The sequence below is a fragment of the Chinchilla lanigera genome, unplaced genomic scaffold, assembly GCF_000276665.1.
Source record: "Chinchilla lanigera isolate Chin_1 unplaced genomic scaffold, ChiLan1.0 scaffold00049, whole genome shotgun sequence".
In the NCBI taxonomy this organism is placed as follows: domain Eukaryota; kingdom Metazoa; phylum Chordata; class Mammalia; order Rodentia; family Chinchillidae; genus Chinchilla; species Chinchilla lanigera.
Window position 1 is genome coordinate 13,158,869 of NW_004955450.1, and position 22,848 is coordinate 13,181,716.

A 22,848-nucleotide genomic window follows, 5' to 3' on the forward strand; every position below is an offset into this window, starting at 1 on the left:
TCTCAGTCTGTTTGTTGTTTGTGTATAGGAATGGTATTGATATTTGGGTGTTGACTTTGTATGCAGCTACACTGCTGAATTTGTGGATTAATTCAAGGAGTCTTCTTGTCTTCATGTAGTTTAAAAGTAACAGTGATGGTAAGGTAAGGTAATAACAACCAGCATTACTGAATTATGTGCTTGTTTAATGGTGTACCATCCTCACCCATGCAAAGTTGATGTAGCTTTCGGTTGCATAGATGAGAAGGCTGAGGCTGGTAGATGCTGCATGACTTGTCAAAGGTCTCATAATTAAAGGGCAGACTGTACCTCAAACTTAGTTCTGATTTGAAAGCCTTACTAGTATAGCACGTGGGACACAGTGAGAGATTGGTTATTCCACATGGCTCTCCTTTAACCTAAACTTAATGTGCACTTCCCTTCCCTACTGTATCTTGATGCTGTTTCTTTGAACAGCTGCACGGGACTCAGTTTCACCTTTTGTCTTCCTTAGCTCTTGAAACAGATGTATGTCCTTGTGTTGGGCTTAGATGTGCTTGGAAACCCATTTGGATTAATTAGAGGTCTGTCTGAAGGTGTTGAAGCGTTTTTCTATGAACCCTTCCAGGTAATGATTTTTTTAAAAAATTTAAGCATGTTTATAAAATTTTAAAATGACAATAATTTGTATTTTAATTACATCTGGGAACTGAATAATATTTAAATGATAAAGAATAAATTTTACATGTTTATTTGAAAGTACCTGATGACGTTGATAGCTTGTTTTTGGAATTAAGTGAACACTGGCAGTGTTTATCTGGACAGTGAAACGTGCCTGTGTTCTTGGATTTGATCTGGGTATCAGTATATTTAGGAGGCCAGGTAGATTGAGGGTTGTTCTGAGGCTGTTGCCCCAGTGTGGGAAGGACTAATGGGGCACCGGAAACCAGCCTGTATCATATCCTAGCTCTATCTGATTGGCCCAGCTCTCTTTAAAGAGTGTGGGAGCCCAGTGTGGTGAGGACTGGGAGGACAAAGCAGAGCGAGGAGCGGGAGAACAAGAGCGCCGAAGGTACGTGGGCTCGGGCGGCCCTGAGTGGCTTCTGCATCTCAGGCGGCTTCGTGCTGCCAGGCCGGCTTAGCCTTAAAGCCGGTGATTTTTGCCTGTCAGCTTTTTTGGTTTATTTAACAGAAGTTGCTGAGGTCATGCGTGTAGAAAATGTCTTCGACCAGAGCGGTGTTCTGTCAGTATTATAAAGCTTGTCTTACGTTAGCCTTTATGGATCTTTACACACTCATTGTATTCATGAAAACCCCGAATTTTAAGTCTTAAACTTAACTAAATTTTAAATGCCAAACTTCTTCGGGCCAGGGTGCTGTTCAAGGTCCTGAAGAATTTGCTGAAGGGTTAGTGATTGGAGTAAGAAGTCTCTTTGGACACACGGTAGGTATGTATCACTAATTTATGTGTATGTGTATATTTCTATTAATATAAATGTGTTGTTTATGAAAAAAGAGTATGTTTAATAAATGGGATCACTTTCTTAATCTCTTTTAAAAGACGTGTTCTTGTGTTTTTAAGTGGAAAATAATTTAATATTGGCCTGCTAGTTTTTAAATGTCTTTGTAGTGGTGAATCAGTGTACCTTAAATATTTGACGGTGGCAAAAAAGATTGCAGTTTTAGTGAGACAGATTTGTTAGTTGAAAGCATTGCATGCTGTGTGTTACGAAGATGCCCGGGCCCTCATGACTTCCTCCTCTGGGCTTTTGTTAGGTGGCGCAGCAGGAGTTGTATCTCGAATCACCGGTTCTGTTGGGAAAGGTTTGGCAGCGATTACAATGGACAAAGAATATCAGCAAAAACGGCGAGAAGAGATGGGCCGACAGCCTAAAGATTTTGGAGATAGCCTGGCCAGAGGAGGAAAGGGCTTCCTGCTGGTAAGTCTCCTGCTCAGTCTTTAAGAAACTTTGAGCTTTTATGTGAACACTTTGATGTATGCAATCTAGATGCTGTTGGGTTTGGTTTTGGTTTTTTTCAGTACCAGGAATTGAACTCACAACTTTGCGCTTGCCAGGCTGCGCTGTGCTGCTGAGCTAAATCCCCAGTCCCTGAGACAGGGTTTTGCTATGTAGTTCAGACTGACCCTCCTGCCTCCCGAGTGCTAGGATCATAGATGTGCGCCATCACGCCCCGCTGTCTAGATGCTGTTGGAAACTCAGGTATCCAGCTGGACCTGATGGTTTCTTTTTGTTCTCCTCCTCCCTCATACTTCCCCAAGAGCTGCCCTCAAACACTGCCATAAGTTTACAGTAGAAGTAGAGTGGAACCAGAGTGGTGGCACTTGAGCATGAATGTGGCGGTGAAGGAGCCTCTGTGGGTCGTCTTCAGTAGCTCGTTTCCTCGGAGGAACGTGTGGAGAGGGGGAGCTGCCTTTCCTTACTCTGTCATTTCACACGTGTGTGGGTAACTCATGAGTACTGCGTAGTTCTACAGGGCCCGTGCAAGTATTCCCCTTATAAATCGTTAAAACAGCATGTAAGTTCTCCTTTTAGTAATTGAAACAGTAAAGGCAAGGCTAGAACACTGTTAACACTCTACTTTCCAGAAGGAGCAAATCTTTTCAGTTTAGTATGTCCTTCAGGGTGTATCCTATCTTTGTCTTTTTGAGACAGGGCCTCACTCTGCAGATCAGGCTGGCCTTGAACTCACAGCGATCCTCCTGCTTCAGCCTCCCGAGTGCTAGGATTACAGGAGTGCGCCACCATGCCTGGCCTACCCTACCATTTTTGGCAGTTATTACTAATGTGTAACTATATTAATGTTTTAATTTTGGAAATAATTTCAGAAACCTCAACTGTTGTTTGAGCTAGTGATTTTTAAAAGCTGTATCTTACATTCTCTGAAATGCTGTGTTTGTCAGGTTATTTGCTGTGCTTGGGAGTTGTCTTTATTTTCAGTTTTGTACACTTCCATTAAATTAAAAGTAATCTCATTAAAATGTATAATTAGATTATTTCAGTCAACTAATTTTTATTGTTGTGGAATCGGAGGCTTACGGAGATTGAATCAACTCCCCCTGCTCATACAGCTGACAGGTAACAGAGCCAGATTTAGGACCTTTTTTTTTTTATCAGCTTTACTGCTCTTCCTTCTGTGGGATGTTTTCATTTAAAAAGTTCTGTGATTTAATATCTTTAAAATAACAATGTGCTCACATGTTCACGTTATCAAGTGTGTCTTCAGTCTTTTTTAAACTTCTGTTTCTAGTATGTTAGTAGAGACCTCTAGTGGTTGGTTTAAAGTTAAGCATCTTCTCTCAACAACCTTCGTGATTGTTTCTCTTTCAGGGAGTGGTCGATGGAGTGACTGGAATAATAAAAAAGCCTGTGGAAGGTGGGTTGAGAGTATTCTCTTCCTGTAAAAAATCTGAAGAGTCAGTGCTTGATAAACCTTGATAAAGGTAATAGGTGTTGTTGCTACAAGATTTTTGAAAAAAACCACTGGCTAAATTTTACATTCACATTCTTAAATTGTTTAGTATATTTTTCCCAGAAAGCAGAGACATTAGGTAGTAGATTATGCTTCCATCTTTGAATGCTGTTTTCAGCAGGGCCATCAGCAAACTAGATTCCTTGAGGCCCTCGTGAGTACCCGGCTTGAGGTTTTTTTGTGGTTATCTTTTTATAATCTCATTTGAAAGGTACATACTCTTCAATATACTCCCTGTCAGAATCCCAGTTGGCTCTTTTGCAGCAGCTGACAAGCTGAATCTGAAACTGGTGTGTAAATTCAAGAGACCCAGAATAGCTACACCAGTCTTAAAAAAAGAAGAGCAAATTTGGAGGACTTACACTTCCCAATTTTAATACTTGTTATGGTATAAAGCTGTAGTAAAAACTTGTATAAGAATAGACATATATATCAGTGGGATGCAACTGACAGTTGACAGTCCAGAAATAAACCCGTACAGTTACGGTGGATAGATCGTGGCAAGGGTGCTAAAGTAAATCTGCAAGGAGAGAATAGTCTTTTCAGCAGGTGGTGCTGAGACAGCTGGACATCCACATGTGAACAAGAATAAAGCTGACCCGTTACCTACCCTGTACTGTACAAAAATGAACCCCAAATAGGCTAAATACCTAAACATAAGAACAAAACTATAAAATGCAAAAGAAAATATAGGAGCAAATCTCCGTTACTTTTGGTTAGGCTTAGGCTTTCTGGATGTGACACCAAAAGCACAGGTGAAAAAAGAAAAAGTAGATAAACGTATACTGCATCATAATGTAAAATTTTTATGCCTAAAAGGACACCAGCAAGAAAGGGAAATGGTAGTCCACTGATTGGAAGAAAAATTTTACAGACCATATACTTGATAAAAGACTTGTCTGTTGAATATATAAAGGACCCTTACAGCTCTTAATTTAAATGGGCAAAGGCTGTGAATAGGTATTTCTTCAAATAAGATATGAGATGTGATTGAAATATATGATGAATGTTTTTTTTTCCCGGTACCGGGACTCGAACTCACGACCTTGTGCTTGCCAGGCAGGCGCTGTGCCGCTGAGCTAAATCCCCAGCTCCATGGTGAATATTTAAGTTTTTTAATTTACTATAATAAATTGCCGTTAATGCCCCTCAGAATGCTTTCCTTTGATTCAGTCACACTTCTCCCATTGCTCTTGCCATTTCTGTAGCAGTTCTGGAAGTCTTCCTTGATGTCCTTACAAGGTGTGATCAAAGATACAGTGAATGCCCCTGCTGAGTGCCCTCCCACGGGAAGGCAAGCTTGTAGAAACGTTACTGTGTGTCCTCACCCATTTTGTTTACTGGGTCTGGCACCATGCCACTGATTGGCTGTTTCCCACAGTCAAAGTAGCCTTTAAAGGTAAGTTTTACGAATTGATTCAGGACATTGAGGCAGACACGACAGTGCAGCTAAAGACACTCGCAGAAGAGGACTTGGAGGGAGGAGTATTTTGAGGGGGATTATTGACATCGTGTCTTTTACTTACTATATAGATATATTTTTTTAAATTTAAACTTTTGCCATGTTTTTGATCACTTGTAAAAATGGCTAATAAGCACATCTCATTAGTCGTCAGGGAAGTGTATATCAAATGACAGTGAGATACACTTCACACCTATTAAGATGGCTAAAATCAAGACAGTGGGAAGTCAGAGTCCTCATGCACTGCCGAGAGCAGCCCCTGTGACTACACGGACTGAGAACTGACCAGACAACATTCTGCCTTCTTTAAGGCAGTCATCAAGAGTTTTCACACAACGTACTTTAAAAGTCGTAAGTTAACTGGTAGTCATAGGTGCTGACCGGACGGATGGCAGCTCTGGGACTGGGCGTGCCGTCAGGGCTGTGTGGATGCCGGCCGGTCACCGCCGACCCTCGGAGGTTCTGATTCAGTGGGCCTGGGTTGGGGCCCAAGAATTTGCATTTAACACACTTCGAGGACTGAAGGTTTCTCGTGTGAGGATTAAATTTAACTTCTTTAGAAAGCCAGGTTCTTGTAGCTTTCTAAGTTTGGTGCACGTTTCTGTTGAGTTCAAACTTGCTTATTTTAAAATATCTTTGTATACTCATTGTCTTTTGTTTTCTGAAGGTGCCAAAAGAGAGGGAGCTGCTGGATTCTTTAAAGGGATTGGAAAAGGGCTCGTGGGTGCTGTGGCTCGTCCAACGGGAGGGATTGTGGACATGGCCAGCAGCGCCTTCCAGGGCATTCAGAGGTGAGTGCACCTGCCGCGTGCGGTGCTGTCAGAAATGGGTCCAGTGGCTCTTCCACTTTTAAGGCTGTGTAAGTCCAGTTGGAAGTTACAACAGCTTGGCAAGGTAGGGGACACCAGAGGGAATAAGAAAAGACTCCTGTTGCTCAATTTCTCTATTTTTCATACACACACACACACACACACATACACACACGCATGCATTAGTGAAGATCATGCCCAGGGTACTGTGTACTACTGATCTGTATGCCTACCCTTTCTTATTTCTTATTTTGAGATGGGGCTAAATTTCCCAGGCTGGTTCAGTACTGGTGATCCTTCTGCCTCAGCCTCCTGAGTAGCTGGGATTACAGGTGTGCGCCACCATGACCAAGACGTAGGTCCCGAAACACGAATGTTTGTTGGTCCTGCCATATGCCAGGCACTGTGCTGGACACGGGGAAAACAGAGTAGGTGGCGTAGTCTTTGCTTTTGGTATTTGACATTTTCTTTAAGAAGAGGATAGGAGACTTGGGTTCCAAATGGGACTTAATACTCTTTGCTCCATTTTGGGAAGGTTACATAAAATTATCATGGGTTTTTACCAAATATTTATTTAGTCAGCTCGCATGTTTGTATTATTTTGGAAAATTCTCACGTGTGACTTTTTTTGCCGCCTCGTTTAGGGCAGCGGAATCAGCCGAGGAAGTGTCGAGCCTCCGCCCTCCTCGCCTGATCCAGGAGGACGGCGTCATCCGTCCGTACGACAGGCAGGAATCGGAGGGCTATGACTTGTTTGAGGTGAGTTCTGTTCTGCAGGGTCGTGAGCAGAGTCTAATTTTAAGGATTTCTAGAACCAGGATCTGAGGGCCCTGAAAGTTCCTGACTGATGAACTTCATTGGAGGGTTATCCCTGGTTTGTAGAACGTATTTTGATTTTTTTTTCTTATTTTAGTGTAACATGTTAAATGTAAGTAACTGGTGAGTTTTTCACACCGGAGCAAAGCTTTGTGGTGCAGAAAAGGTAATGTTAGAAGACGTCATAGGCTGTATTCATTCAGTTAACTTTGTTAGTTTTGGTTTGCTGCTTTGTAGCTAATTACTGGAATTTCACTGCTGCTTTTCTCCCCAACAAATTAGTTCATTTGCACTACTTGGTAAATCTAGATTTATTCAGGTAAAAACTGGAGGAGAGAAAAAAAGGTAATATGGTTTTAAAGTTATAGTTTTGTTAACCTTTGAAGTTTTCAGTCTTTCAGTTTTATCTTTATTACATTTAAACAGTACATACATAAATAAACCGCTGTTTTTTCCGTCACTGGCTTTCCTCCAAAGATAATTTATTCATATTTTCCTTCCTTGACTTTAAAATAAATGACTCTTAATCATTCTTAGCCTTTGGTTTTTATTGTATATGATTCCATTTTATCTTTTTGCGTGCTTCTAACTTTATCTTCTTTCTTTTTCTGCCTACACAGCAAGAACTGGAAATACAAGAGTAAATGTTTCCTATACTACTACTTGATATCACCCTAAATCAAAACAAACTGTGGTACTGACTGTGTGAGTCAGATCGAGAGTCAGCTTTAGTGAAATTGTCTTTGTAACTCTCATCTCCACTTGAACGTTTGAGATTACAAGTGAAAGCGATAGTGTATCTGCTAATACAGTGTTGGGGTAAGAGCTCAGTATAGCAGATGAAAGCTTGTAGGAAACGGCTGTGCTCAAGGTAGTAGGTGAAAGGCAGTCCAAAAGCAGATGATTTTACTGTCTTCTTAAAAATGTCTTATGGTGTTCATGTGCATTTCTGGTAAAGCTGAAAAAAGGATAGTTTTTATATTCAGCCTATTGAATGTATTCTTATAAGTCATGATGGTGGAATATTACATAGATTTTTACTTCTCGGATTACTAAATTTACTCAAGGGACATTAATTGGGGCGCTGGTTTCAGTATGTAACGTGTCGGGTGCTCAGAGTCGGCCGTGAGACTTAAAGGGGAGCTGTCACATGGGCCTTGAGACCGGTTCCCTTTTCCTCTCTTCCCCTTCTCACCTCACGTTGCACGCGTGCTCCGTCTTGCACTTATGCTTTGCAAAGGTCCAGTCTCCTTTTTGGTTACGCCTACTTCGTAAGTTTTAGGTTTAATTAGTGTAAATAGAAGTAGAATATGTAACGAGATAAATGTTTTTAGTAAATGGTGGAAATGTTTAATTGGGTTTAGCAGTATCTTATCTCACAGTTTTATGCTCTGCACAAAACTGAAGCCAAAGTACAAATTTGGATTTCTGACGTGTTGCATATTTAAACACAGTGAAACTATTAGCATATAACAACTGTTCAGCTGGAGTGTATATTTTTTAAAACCACAGTTATCAAAATAATTAATCTTTTGGATGATTCACATGTACAGCAAGCACTTTACAGGAAACAAATGGCATCTAAAGACCAGCCGGTGCAGGGTACACAGAAGTAAGATGCTGCTCCTGGGGCTGGAGAAGTAGCTCGCGCGGCAGCGCTTGCCTAGCGTGCGCCAGGCCCTGGCGCAGTTCCTGGCAGCGCCCTCCCCCTCCCGGCGCACACAGTTTCTGTCCGCAGGAGACCGAGCGCAACGCAGCACGCACGTCCTTAGAGTAGTTACCACACCGCTCCTGGGCCCGGGTGGGTGAGGGAAGGCGAGAGTGTCACTCCGAGAATCAAGCACAGGGACTAACTCAAGATGCTGTCTTGTTAGAAATAGTCCTTTTTTCTAAGATTCTTGAGTGAAAGTAGGTGTTTTTAATTTTCTTGGCTGTTTCAATTTTAATGAGAGTTAACTTTTGCGAGTTTCCATACTTGAAGATTTTTTTCTTGTTTACTTGATTTTTTTGTTTGTTTTGCTCCTTACGTTATTAACCTTTTCCTTACAAAACCTCAAGAAACTTTATTAGTTTATTTAGATATAGTCATCTTGTCTGATTTATTAATTTCTGTTATCGGATAATCCTTTAAACTGTAATGTATTCTTACAATTACTAGAAGAAATAGAATGTAGATTACCGAGAGGCCTTGGTATTTTCCCAAGAGTGGCAAGCACAAATATTGAGAAATTTAGCCTATTTCCCCCTTTACCTGTCCTGCTGTGCTCGGTTATTTGGGTAAGAAGTATTTATTGATTATTTAGACTCTACTGGCTGTTTTTAAAAATAACACGTCCTTCAGAGACCAAGTTTAAACGGCCGTAAGGGACCACGTATAACAAAAGGTAAATAGCAAAGCGTACTGGAGTGTAAAATGATGTCATCTCACCTCTTACTGTAATAGACTCATATTCTCAATAATTTATTTGGTCTTTAGATCCCCATTTATTTCCTGCTGAGTATTGCTCCGCCTTCTTTAATACTCAGCTTTAAGAATTTCACGTATCATGTTCTCATACCTATATTGTTCTGCTTTTCCTCTGTTCTCCTAGGATAATTACTGTTTACTGTATATATGTATACATATATGCATAGCCAGTTTTATATTCAATGTTTGTTTTGGTTCAGATTATACAACGTTTAACATGGTGTTCCTTGCCTTTCCTTTTTAATTATATTTTTCATGTTCTTAGAAATGTTTCATTAACATTTTAGATTCTTGCATTACCATCTGTTTAGGTAACTGTATGTCATATATTTTATTTTCAATTCATGGTATTAAAACTACGTCTCTTACAGTAGTAATGCTATGATAAACATCAGTATACGTTTTGCTGTTCCATATCTTGTGCTATTTGCTTAGAATTGACTAAAAAAATGAAAATCCCTGGGTAAAGGACTCTTGCATCCTGTTGTTAAACTGCCCGTTACATCATGAGAAGGAAGAGTGGAGACTTTTATCAGCGGCTCCAGTCTCATACTGCCATCAGTAATTATCTTCCTCTGAACCTCAGAGCAGAAAGGCTTTTTATTGCACAAGAAGAAGGTCTGCTAAAGTGTGTTACGGTGGTATTACACTTTATAAGCTTTTGATGCTTGAAGCACAATAGTCTGATGACTACTGAAATGTGTACAAAATAAGTAGATATTACTTCTTATACTTGCATCTCTAAACTGAAGTATTTAGCATTTAAATTTCAAGCTGAAAATAAGTGCACATAATTGTTATATTCTTTTCCTATTTTCTCTGAAGAAATTGAGGCCTAGTTGATAAAAGTATTTAGCTACTTCACGGTGATCTGTGAAACAGGTGACTGTTGCTGTGAGAGCTGTACTCCTTCCTTTCTGAAGCTCATTTTGAGGCTGAGACCTCAGATCTGTGCAGATTTCTCTGCTTTGTTAATGGCCTTTGTAATTGTCAAGGAATGACTGGGGACCAGCGTCTTTTAAAAACATGTACTCAAGCATTAAAACAGTATCTACAGGTGTGCTTTCTCTGCCTCTGATTAAGCGATCATATTTTCCTTTAATTGTTGTGGTCTTATTCATTCAGTATGTTTGCATTCTGTGTTTTTAAATGTATTATCCTCTGGTCTTTATGTATTATAGATAATGTCAATAATTTATTGCTATTCATTATAAAAAAATTTGTTTTTTAATGTGTGTTGACTAATTCAAGTTAATAGTTTTAAGATAGTTTAAAAGAAAAATATTTTAATGTGCTATAATTTATACTTGAATTATTTTATGCTTGTATTTCTCTTTAGAAATAAATCATGCCAACTATTTTGAAATCTTCGTCTTCATGTTCATATTAATATTATCATTGCAATTTTTATTAGAAATATAATTTCATATACAAATATACTTTTCAGTGTGTGTTTAACCTCTACAACCAGATACTCAAAAACAGTAATGAGTTACCTCAGAGTTTTATTGTGTGTATAATATCTACCTCTATATAAATTAGTGGTTGAGTCTTTTTGCTCATCCCCCTCAACAAATCTGATGAAAAATATGAACTATCCTCTGAAAAGTGTTGTAGAACCGTATTTTCAAAATTGTAAGCTCTGTTAGGTAGCCCACCCCAGCGTCTTTGCTGTGAGCGGCAGTCTGAGAAACACGGAACTGGCACTGTGCGGTTTTGTAATAGCATATGTTTGTTTGTTCCTTAATTAAAGTGTTATTATTTCTGGTAGATAATTTAAAATATCTAAGTTATCACAGAACAGAATTCATTTTATCAGAAGATCACTTGGTAAGCATTTAATACGTAACTTTCTTTTAAGACAACAGTGGAGGTTAATTTATAAATGTGTTGTGAAGATTTTTCTAGCTTCATTTACCAATATGTAGAATTGTACTTTTTATTTTAGTAAATTTGTTCCAAACACTATGATTATACATTAGCTATCATGTACATATCATTTAAATATGTATACTTCCCAAATTGTGAGTCTTACTTCCTTTTCAGAATCACATAAAGAAGTTGGAAGGAGAGACTTACCGGCACCACTGTGCAGTTCTTGGAAGCAAGGGAACGGTCTTCATGGTTACAAACAGGTATGAGGTTCAAGTGACCTTCTTTTGTTTTTTTGCTATTCTGGGTCTCTTCTAATTCCATGTGAATTTCAGGATAGTTTTCCCCATTGTATGAGGAATACCATTGGTGTTTTGATTGGGATTGCATTAAATCTGTGTATCAGTCTCTGAAGCATGGTCGTTTGGCTCTAATGGTCCTGCCTACCCAGGGACAGGGGATAGCTTCGACTTCTTGGAATTTGACCTTGATTTAAGTAATCTGTGTGATTGAGACCCATTGCATAAACTGTTTCTGCTAAAAGTTACTTCTGTCTTCAAGAAAGGCTAATCATAGGAACGAAATCTATCGTATTGATGGTGCTAGGGATTATACGGACGGTATATTAGAGCATGCGGACCTTTGGGGCCGCGTTAGAGTTCTCTCCACTGTGATCGTGGAGGAGCGGGTGAGCTGGACTAGAAGAGTGAGAGTGAGGTGGAGGGTGGAGACAGGCCGGGTGACTGATAGGATGCGAAAGACAAGGGACTGCGAGGTGACTTGGTTTGGGATTTGTGTGCCAGGAGCTGGTGGTGCTATTTGTCATTCGAGGAAAAAGATGGCGAGTTTCTTGTTTTTGTTTTTTTAGTTGAGTTTGACAACTTTATGATTTCAGGTAGAGATGCTTTAGTAGTCAAGGAGAGAGGGATCGACGGGTGGCTCCCATCGACAGACAGTAGGAGTAGAATAAGAATGTGGAGTTGAGGTTCCCTTCGGAGTGTCAAACAGAAGAGGATTCCTGAGACTGGGACTTTGGTAGAGGTGGAGCAGGAAAAAGAGAATGAACCGGTTGTAGGAGTGCAGCAGCAGTGTGTCATTGGGGTGGACAAGAGGAGGAAGAGAAGTGCGAAGATACTGGGTTAGGGCATCGCGCTTGGCGGCGTGCTGTGTGACACCCATCTTTAGCTCTTAGCCCTGCCTTCTGACGCTCAGCTGGGTTCGAGGGTGGGGAGTGTGGTCACCTTCTAGATACTGTGTGTGTGTGTGAGGGGTGTTAGAGGCCACCACGGGCACTTACTCAGCTCAGGCGGTGGACATTGAGCTTCCTGTCGTGCTCAGTACAGCCCCGAACAACCCCGCAAATTTCAGTAGCCCCTCTGCTGATAAGTACAGTGCCAGCACCTCCACCTGTTCCCCACACCCTGTTGGTCAGCAGGGCCCTCTGCAGCTACTCTCTGCAGACCCAGAGTCCAGCCCTGTCCTCGCCCCGCTGCAGCACTGCGTGCCCCGAGGCTCTCCGTGTGCATCTGCTGTGTGGGCTGTTGCAGGGGCTTCCTAGGCTACCTTCCCTCCTTTCACTGCTAGAGCCGTGACTCTAAAAATAAGAAACTTACGTCATTTCCTGTTGCTTGTAGATTAAAGTCAATATTTCTTCAAGCAGGAAAAAATAAGGGGGCCCTTGAAGATCCGGCAGCGAGCTAATTTTCCCACCATGGAATAGATCTGGTGTTGCAGTGCAGACCTCTGTGTTCCTTAAATAAGTCTGCCCTTCCTGGTCCCTGCATTTGTCACTGTGCTGTTCCCTCTCACTTCGTTTTCTTCTTTTCATCCATGCTGATGTCACCCGTGCCGGTACGGTCTGGCCCTCTCTCCCACCCTCCCAGGGCTTTCCCACCCCTTCTTACCAGCTCCTGGATTGTACAGTGTACTTAACATACTTATTTTCCCTCATAACTCAGGTAGAAAGCATATTTTCCTTGTTTTTCTCACACCCTCCATATTTGTTAAAGTAACAATCCTTCCACTCTAATTTGCTTTCTGCAGTAGGAATTTAATCATAAAATATAGTTTTATCAGTAACACAAATAACAGCCCAAGAGATCAGTGTAGGTGTCCTTTAAAGATTCTGTTATTTATTTATTTATGTATGTATTTATTTAGTGCTGTTGAGTAAAGTGAGACTCTTCCTATGTGATGGAGTATATTAGCATTAAAGTTTCCACATCTGGTGTTTATCAGCAGGCCCAAAGTGAATCTTTGGTGACTTTTGTGGCTTGTGACATTTCCTGTGTGTTCTATCTTGACTAGGAGGCGTAAATGACTGACAGTAAACAGCAAGTAATAATTTTCCAAGTAAAATATTTTCACAGGTGGGGGTTGGGGATTTAGCTCAGTGGCACAGCGCCTGCCTGGCAAGTGCAAGGTCGTGAGTTCAGTTCCTGGTACCAGAAAAAACAAAACAAAACAAAACAAAATATTTTCCAGGCTTCTGCCTTTATTGCTTCCTAGGTGAGAGGACATACAATCCACCCTTTATGTGCATTAAAGATGATTGCCCTCTCAGGATTTTGGTCAGTTAAAAAGTAAAGTTACACTTTTCTGAATTCTGCAAGGTTGAGGGTATGGGAGCTTTTGAAAATCTACTTTGTTAGAAGACAGGTGCCATGTTTGCTCATGTGATAGTTAACTAGATTTTACATGGGAAGCGTAGTTTCTAGTGTTGATTTTTAATTGTTCACTAACAGAATGCTACTTCTGCCATCCAGCTGAGCGCAGTGGGTAAGAGCGCAGTCATCTTCATCGGTACCTGTATGTTTTTTCTTTCGGGAGGTAGGCGAGTGCTGTGCCTTAAGGAAGTGGAAATCTTAGGCCACGTGTTCCTAGAGTGGCAGCATCCATTTGAAGATTTCGTACTTCCTCCTACTGTGAATGAGAATCTGCTTCAGATTTCAGTTAAGGTAAGCAAACATGAATCACACAGCCATTAAATGGGTGAAAACTAGTGCTTTCCGATTGTTTTGCAGTTAGCTACATAGTATGTTTGAAGGAATATTAATTACGATTACTATTACAATATGCAGAGGTGCTGTATTAGTCAGATTTTCAGTACTGTGACCAAAAACCCAACAGAAAAAACTTAAAAAGAGAAAAGGTTTATTTAGGCTTACGGTTTCAGAAGTTTCAGTCCATGGTTAGCGGGTCTAAGGCAGGAACATCGCAGTGGCAGGGCGTGGTGGAGGAACGCTGCTCATCACATTGTGGCTGGAAAGCAGCGTGAACAGGAGAGAGCCAGAGAGGAAGGAGAGGGAGACTGAGATGAGGAAAGATACAGTTAAGTTATTTGTGTTACTGTAATGTTTGACAGATTGCATAGAGTGAAATACTAGTTTATATCAAAAGAACGAGGATGCTGATACACTAGTATTACCTTTTTTGGAACAGTTAAACATAAATAGGGTTTAAAAAAATTTCATATAGACACTTATTTTGCGATGATGTTAGTCATTTCTGGAAGTAATCCCTTTTTTAGTTTTTTTAGGTCATTATTCTTTGGTAAAAATAACCATGTTTAAGATAGCTATGTTTTGTAATACTTGGTATTGTACACCTTAAGTGTGTGACAGTACACTCATATCTTTCCTGCCATCATTTTCTAAGAAGGAACTTTTAGTTACATAGTAAATAATTAGTAAGACTCATACCTCATATTTTGCTTAGTTCTCAACTCACTTAACTTTGAAACATGTTGTTATATATATTATAAATATATTTTTATCCCTTAAAAACCCTACAGATTGTAATTCCAAGTATGATAGTTTCTATAGTTATCTTTGTTTTTCCTAAACTTTAATGGTGTCATCATTCCCATTACTGAAACTGTAAAAAGCATTCACCAGGAAGTTTAATAGAGATGAACGTATTGTCCTGTGTGTTTACTTTCCTTTTCATGAAAATTTACAAGTAGAAAGGGCCACTGTGTCATTCTACCCTTTCGTATTTCAGCATCCCCCCCTTGTAGGTGTACAGTCTAAAGTCGCTTGGTGTGGGAAACACAGTTTTGAGGGTGAGAGACGCTGTGTCACTGTGCATCTGTTCTGCAGTTTCCTCACTTACCACTGCTTGCTCACGTCAGGGGAAGGAGTTGATTCAGTGTACTTGTATTATGTGAGAATTTTGTCTATCAGCCAGGGAAATGAAGGAAGGGCTTTTTGATTTGTCAGATGTGATGAGTTATCAAGTGGTGTTTCTGCACGCTATTTATCATAGCCTGCGGAAAGCCATTATTTTATACAGATAGATGTACACATCCAATTTCATAAATTCTAACAACTCACATATGGAATCACTCTCCTTGTACTGAGATGATTTATTTCATATCATACTTGAATATGTAGGTGTAGGTAGTCTACTGGTTATAAAATACAGGTGACATTTAAGCTCCAGTTAAAGGTTGTGATTTTTTTTTTTTTCTTCTCAAGAATAATGTCTTTTTTTGCCATTGTCCTTTTGAAGCAGGAGCAAGGTCTGTTCCAGAAAAAAGATGATGCCAGTCCAGGCTGTCTTCGGAAAATTTACCTGAAGGATAATGCCACAGCACAGGTGAACTGTTGTAAAGAACCCCTCAGTGGGCTTGGTGGTGCACACATTCAGTCCCACCTACTTGGGAGGCTGAGACAAGAGGCTCGCAAGTTTGTGAATAGCCTGGGTGACTTAGTGAATGCCTATCTCAAAAATGAAAAGGGCATTGGATTAGCTCAGTGCTAGAGCACTCGCCTAGCATGCCCAAGGCCCGGGATGCAATTCCTAGTGTTTCAAAAATAAACAGTGCCCCACTGAGGTTTTTAGTTGAAAGATTCCTTTAAAGCCTGTTATTACTAATACCCATTATTTCTCCCTGGAGCTCTTCTGGTGACAACTTCGGGTGGATAGATGTGCTTAAAATCTCGTACTGTGGACTCCCTAGAGTGGAGAGACTGCGTCTGTGTTACATGTGCACATGGCATCCTCACTGCGAACTGCTGGACCTGGGCTGGGAGCTGCCCCTCGTGCTTCTGTTCCTGCCCGTCTCAGCAGCTGAGCCTGCGCTTGTCTTCCCAGTTCATAATGCAGGTTTCATTTTACAGAGAGCCCTTCGTGCCATTGAAGATGTGCAGTCAAGGAGACACCAGCAGAATCTGATGAAGCGGGCGTCGGTGAGACTTCTCAGGTCCCAAGTGCCGTCGTAGCCACAGCGCCCGGAGAGCTGGTCCTGGAGCAGAAAATCACCCTTCTGTGTCACGCTCAAGAGGAGGTGTCGGCAGTTGTTTAGTTTTATTATTTTAGAGTAGTTAATACTGGATTCCCCTTTGGAGCTTTTAGTTTTGCCTGTTGATTTTGTGATTATGTGTATATTAGTCCACCTGTAGACTGCCACCGGAGTGGGTCCGACTCGCAAAGAAATACCTCTTCAGACTTGGGCTGAAATTTTCATTCACGTAGGAAGCAAAAGGCAGCCAGTTTATTTTTAAAGTCTGCTAAAGAACGAGTTTAGAATGACTGGTGTGCTCTGGAAGATTTTAGCCAAATGCTGAACACTTTAACACTTTTTAAAGGTAATTTGCCCAGTAATTGAATCAACAGAACATTTCTGCTAAACCAGATCACTGACTGAGGAAAAGCCTCTACAGGGAGAAACGACATGTGTGTTTTTTCTTTTTTTTTTTTCCTCTTTCACAGAACCATGCTTTCCTCCTAATTGCACAAGTGTACCTTTGCTGCCTTTCTTCTGTGCGCTATGAAAAAGGAATATTGGCAGTCAGACCTTGGAACGGTTGCACTCAGTTGTCTGTAATGTAAGACTCACAGAGTCTGGAAAGTTATTTACCTGCTGTTTCAAGAGAGCTCATATGGTACAGTTGTAATTTGCTGATAAATGAAAATACCGCACTTTAAGACTTTTGGGACTCAGAAATATGTAAAATGCAATATTTTTGTATTTCTAGAAGTTAAAAGACTTGTAAGAGCATCACAAATTTACATTTGACTCTAGTGCTTCACTTACAAATGCTTTTTAAATAGTGGGGAGAGTGAAAAATCTCTATTGCTTTCTATAAATGTAAAGTACAGGTTTATATAACAATGCTGGACAGGAAATGTTACATGTGTTCCTTGAGCAGGTGTAAGGGCTTAAGTTCAAGACAATATATTTTTGTCCTTTCTGCCTCTCCCTTCAGAGGCATATTCTTCAAACTTTTAAGAAAGGTATTTTCTTTGGGTGGACCTTAAGGGTTACTTATGGTGTTGAACATGGAATTTATTTCAAACTGCTGAGTCAGTGGTGAGTGATGTGGGCAAACTTGATCTTGCCTGTTTTTGTTGATGTGCGGCGGTGGGTCTGTGAGGGCTCGTGTGCCTTCAGGCCTGGCTGTAGAGCTGGACATGTTCCGGGGTCAGAGGAGAGATGCCGTGACTAAAGCCCCGGAGGTCTGGTGTCTGATAGTCCTTGCCTTTTCATCACTGCCTGTTTTAAGTTCTGTGAATAAAAGTGATACACATATATAAAACTTCTACCTTCAAAAACCAAATTTCTGTGGTAATGGTTAGTTGCCATTTATTAAAACAAGGCAGTTTTATAGCATGTGTTCTACTGTTTTGTGCCTTAAAAAATGACTTCATCAGGAACTGGAAATAATCTGATTATATTTTTCATATCAATCAGAACTGTTGACAGTGTTCTAAATATTTAAGAAATTATATTGCACTGGTAGTATGTTCTGTAAATGGATGTACAGACACTGAACCAAGAGAAATGGTAGACATCTGTAAGCTCATTATTTTAGTTGGCTTAGAAACGAATTTCCTAATATTGTAACATTTTTATTGATTTAATCCCCTGGAAAAGAAATAATCTGTTGGTAAAGTGTAGTAAGGCCTGGCATATTTTAAAAAATGCTTTCAAAATCCATTATTTGGGTATAAATTCTGAGAAAAATAAAAAATTTGAAGGCTTGTTTACAGATATGCAAACTTGAGTTTATCTTAAACACTCACGTAACATTTAATTTTAGTTTGTTTCTCCCTTTTCTTCTTCCAGTTCTACAGTAGTGCAAAGTTAGGTTAATAGTTATCTAACTTTGAAAGGTGCTATTCAGGGAAGCTATTTTTTCCGGAGCCCTCTGACACGTCAAGGGTCTGTGGCACAGACCCGGCATAGGGGCCGCAGAGAAGGGGCCTTCGCTGCACTGTGAAGCCCATTGCTGTTTGCACTGAGCTGGCACTTCCCCTGGGCCCTCAGCACCCGCGGGCCTGCTCTGGGAGATGCAGCCTCCTGACCATCCACTTCGGCGGGAAGACCTCCCGGTGGCCGTGCAGAGCCTGCTTACACCGCGTGGCGGTCTAGCATGCTTCTCCCGGGCTCTTGCTTTCCTTTCCCTTGCTTCCTTCCGCTCATCCTCCCTCAGTTTTTCTTTCCCGTCTTTCCCCCAGGGGCTTAGACTGCAAGCCTGCAGGCTCCCCCAGTAGGGGATCATCCAGTGGGAAGCAGAGGCGCTCAGCCTCACGCCAGAGTCTAAAAGAGCAGAAGGATCAGAATGGAGAGAACAGAAAGTCAGAAAAGCACATTCAGGCTTGGTAAGGAAGGCCTCGTCCGGCAGAGCCTTCCTTACCTATGTTCCGTTTGTTAGTGTTGCTTACATTTTGAACGATGTGTGAGCGGGATGCTGCGGTTTTGATGCTTGGAGCTCTAAAGGTCTTCATCTGCTGCTGCCTGGACATCTGTGTTTTTAACAGGGCTCCTTACTTGTTTCTGTGGTGTGGCCAGATCTAAAAAAGTAATGTTCTGAGCTTAAAATGAACTCTCATAGAGCTCTGTGGATGTCAGTGCTGTTTAACATAGAGTTACAGTTCCTGCCCAAGCTCCAAGAACTGTTTGTATTGGAGAGAAAACCAGGATTCTTAAAGGTTAAAATGTTGCTGGTAGCCAGAATTGTCCGTCCCCAGGGGAGAAGCCCTCTTGGTTGAAAAGCACCGTCCTCGTGTCCCCTCCTGCTGTGGAAGCAGGTGCTGTGCTTTGTGGGCTCTGGAAGGGACTGAGGGGAGTCCTCTTGCGGAGAGAGCACACTGCTCTTGGGGACCCGGCCTCCAGTGGGTGAGGTCAGCCTCAGCTCTGAGTTCATACTCGGAAGCACCCTCAGTTACAAGTCTGTGTCATGCAGGTAACCAACACTGTGGGTTCCTTTGAACTGAAGATTCATTGTTATTTTGTGTTCATACACTGCCTCCAAAATTCAAAAGTTAAAAACCCCTAAAATGCAAAGGACTCTTCACGATTTGAAGCAAAGGCACTTGGCAGTAGAATCGGAGCTGAGCTGATGTGCGGTTATTCATGCCTAATAGCTAATGGTGCAAACAAGTCTGGCTGCAGAGAAGTTAGCACAGTTGACGGTGGAGTGCTGCTCCGGACTTCAGTGCAGCGAAGCGCAGTCCGCAGGGTGTGTGAGGGCTGCGGCCTTTCTCAGGCTCGGAGTTCCGTGTTCTGCAGCACATCCGACTCCATGTTCGGGGACGAGAGTGCCGTGTGGGTCGTCGAGCTGCGTGGTGAACGTTGGATTCAGCAGTGTTTGTTGTAGTAAGAGTCACTTGTCGTCATCCCTCCGCGCAGTGCTGCCCCTCGCCTTGAGCACACCTGTCCGGCTGCCTTGCCGCTTCCCTCTGAAGCATTGTTGGAGTCCTCTTCGGCGAGCGTCTTTCTGAGGTGTGATCGTGAGTGCTGCCACCGCCAGGGACGTCCAGTGGAGAGGCGGGCTTGCATGTGTCCCCATCCGCCTCACCCACTGGACCTGGTGCCGCGGGACTTCAGCTCATCCTGGAAACATCTGTGAAAGGCAAACGTTCTGGCAGCTGTGACAGTGCAGCTCTGTACGCTCGGTAAAGATGAACTGCTGCAGAAAGTGCGAAGGATGATAATGTCAGGGTGCTCAAAGGGAGGGGGCGGTATTTGGAGGTGGGTTAAAGCCGGTGTATCTTTTACTGGAATAAAATATTTTAAAATTTAAGTAACTTTATTTTTGATCATACTTCGTAGGTCTTTATACCCTCAGAATTCTGTTGCTACATTTGCTTCTGAAATTACAGAAAAATCCTAGGCTCTGAGAGAAACCACAAGGAACCACAGTTTTCTTCCCTTGTCAGAGCATGCTAGTATTCCATTGTATAGTTAATGCTGGCAAATTATGTTGGTAACATGCTCAAAGTAATCAGTTGACAAAGGAGATTCTGAAATGCTGCACTTGATTCCTCATTGTAAGGGTTTATGACACTTGATAAAATACAATAGAGAAGAACATAGTGATTTCTATGTCTTACAGATGTAAACATCATCTGCTGGAATCAGTGATGTTTAATGTTGATCTCTAGTGAAAAACAGTTTGTAATAGTAATAAGCCAGTTTGGTCATCTAGGTCGATACTATTCACTAAGATGATAATGAGCACTTTTCAAAGAGAATTTAGTTTTTTAACATTAATTCTTTTCAGTTTGAAAAATGATCAAGTGATCCCCCTGCCCAGATTCACTATAACGCCTAAAATTTCCTAATTGTGGCTTAAATTCCATGATAAATAACTTTCTTAAACAATACATTTCAGATTTGGTCTTTGGGTTTTGTTACTTTTGTAGAAAACACCGAAGATACAAGTGTTTCTCTTAGACAGCTCACTTTCCTCTTTTGCCATCTTTAAGTCTTCTTTCATTATGCGTTATTTTATCTTTTTATAGTGCCTCTTAAAATATTAAGTTATCTTTACTAAGCAGATATTACTGGTAGCTGGCAAAGAATAGGCCAAAGGCCAGATCATGTGCTCTTATAAACAAGTTTATTGGACCACAACCATGTCTATTTGTTGGTTGTGGCTAGTTCTATGTTTTTACATTGGCAGAGTTAGTTAGCTGTGAGACAGTGTAGCAAAGCCTCAAAGATTAACTGCCCAACCCTTTACAGAAAAAATTCATCAATTTGTAATTATTCTGTATAACTGATCATACAGATGGGGCAGAAATGGGCCCAGTGAGCTACCTCAGGTCTTGTGGTGAGGGAGGAGCTGAGTTCAGGATCCGACAATGTCTGTCAACAAAACCCTTCTCTGTCTCCACCTTTCTCCCTCTTCCTAGAAGTGAGGACGCTTAGGTCAGAGTGGAACGGACATGGCCAGGGTTGCTCTGGATTTCTTTTAGAACTTTGTGCCTTTATCCCAAAGTTTTTTGTTTTCTCCCCACATATATTTTGAGCCTAACACAGAAGCAGTTCCCGTAATAACATTCAAAATCGAAACCAACCCTTACAATACTCTATCCCCTGGAGGAGTCTTACTGCTGTGACAGTTTAATAGCATTTGTATCCTTTGAGTGATAAAAATGAGGAAATAAAAGCTTGGGCCATAAGATTTAAAGCTTGTCTTTTCAGAACTAAGAGTCAGCCCTGTGGGGTTCTACAATACACCATTAAAGTATTCTGCTATCAGAAGCAGAAAAAACCATGCCCAATGGATGTGTTTTACCACAACTGGCTAGGACTGGCCAAAGAAGCAGCAATATTTTCAAGCATGATCCAGGATATTAAACAGTAGTAATGTAACAAATGAGCAGGTGTTCAAAGATTGCAATTTGAACAGAAGCTATAAAGTTCTAGCTTCACCAGAGGGTATTGCTGCAAATTAGTTAAGCAAGCAGTTATTGATGGTTTAAATTAAGCAGCCACACTTGAAGGGGACACATTTCCGTTCCCAGTGGAATGCCATTAGAGTCTTAGCCTACTTTGACATTTCTGATCAAATCTTCCCTGCTTCATTCAATGCAGAATGATTCATGCTTTTAAAAATAGTTTAAAAAAATAGGCCATGAGTTAGACAGTTAACATTAGAGTTCTTTTGCAATTATGATTTCCTAGACTCTGGTCATTTGAGCGATTTATCACTGTGATGGTGTTAGGGCCTTTCTCGTTTTGTTTTTTCCTTCTGAGGTAAGTCTACCTTGGGAGCTTCTAGAGCAGCTGAAAGGTCTGAGACATTTGAGTATATCTGGACTTACAGCAGGAAACAGCTGCTTTAACTCATGTGAAAGATTCCTGTGCTTAAACCTCAGAGATGTACAAAATGCTCCTGTGGAGTTGCTAGAATACAGATCTTGTACATCGGTTGTGTTATTCAGCTTTTGTTGCTGTGACAAAATGCCAGAGAACATCATCCTCGGAGAGGGTAGCTTTATCTTAGCTCATGGTTTCAGAAGGTCGAGTTCATGGTTGCTTGGCTGGCGTTTCCTCGGCCTGGGTTGAGGCAGAACAATGTGACGGAGCATGGGATAGAGCGAAGTGTTCACGTCTTGGTAGCCATGAAGCAGGGAGGGAAGTAAAAGGGTCAGGCCTCCAGTACACCCTTGAGTGGCTCATGCTCTGTGAGCTACACCTCCGTCTGGGCCCCATTCCTGTCGTCTCCATTGCCTCCTACCAAGGCCACAGCTGAGGACAGCCTTCCGCGTAGGAGCCCGTGTGGGACATTGCAGATACACAGAACCTTACTGTTACTGGAAGGTGAGTAGGTTCTGTTGGTACAGCTGTGATGGCTGAGACACCCAGGACTTAGACTGGTGAATCCTTCACATTTTAACTCAGATTAATGCTCAGCAATTAATACTGAGAGACAAGGCAGCTCTTACAGAGGAACTAATGGTTATTTTATGTCAGATGGATTAATTGTAATTAACATCACTTTTTTGTAGTGAAAATGTACTTGGGGAACTTTTAGGTGTACTTGAACTCCCAGAATCACAGTGTTAGTTCATGGTTGGGAGGTCCTTGTTTTATATATATATATAGTTGCCCCGCTTGGACTGGAATTTGCAGTCCTCCTTCCGCAGCTTCCCAGAGTGCTGGGATTGCAGGCATGCAGCACTGTGCCCAGCTGGAACACATACTTTCTTTG

General features: G+C 41.4%; 1 protein-coding gene across 1 annotated transcript in view; it reads left to right on the forward strand.

Moving 5' to 3' along the window:
- Vps13c (vacuolar protein sorting 13 homolog C (S. cerevisiae)) overlaps nt 1-19,929 on the forward strand; it is a gene marked incomplete at its 5' end in the record, with an annotated part of 161,865 nt that extends 141,936 nt beyond the window's left edge. Inside the window, 10 exon segments of the mRNA XM_013518933.1 lie at nt 494-607; nt 1,352-1,427; nt 1,756-1,919; nt 3,330-3,375; nt 5,601-5,724; nt 6,387-6,501; nt 11,072-11,160; nt 13,731-13,854; nt 15,410-15,496; nt 16,021-19,929. Coding sequence (XP_013374387.1) covers nt 494-607; nt 1,352-1,427; nt 1,756-1,919; nt 3,330-3,375; nt 5,601-5,724; nt 6,387-6,501; nt 11,072-11,160; nt 13,731-13,854; nt 15,410-15,496; nt 16,021-16,122 — 1,041 coding nt within the window.
- Between the last annotated feature and the right edge of the window lie 2,919 nt (nt 19,930-22,848).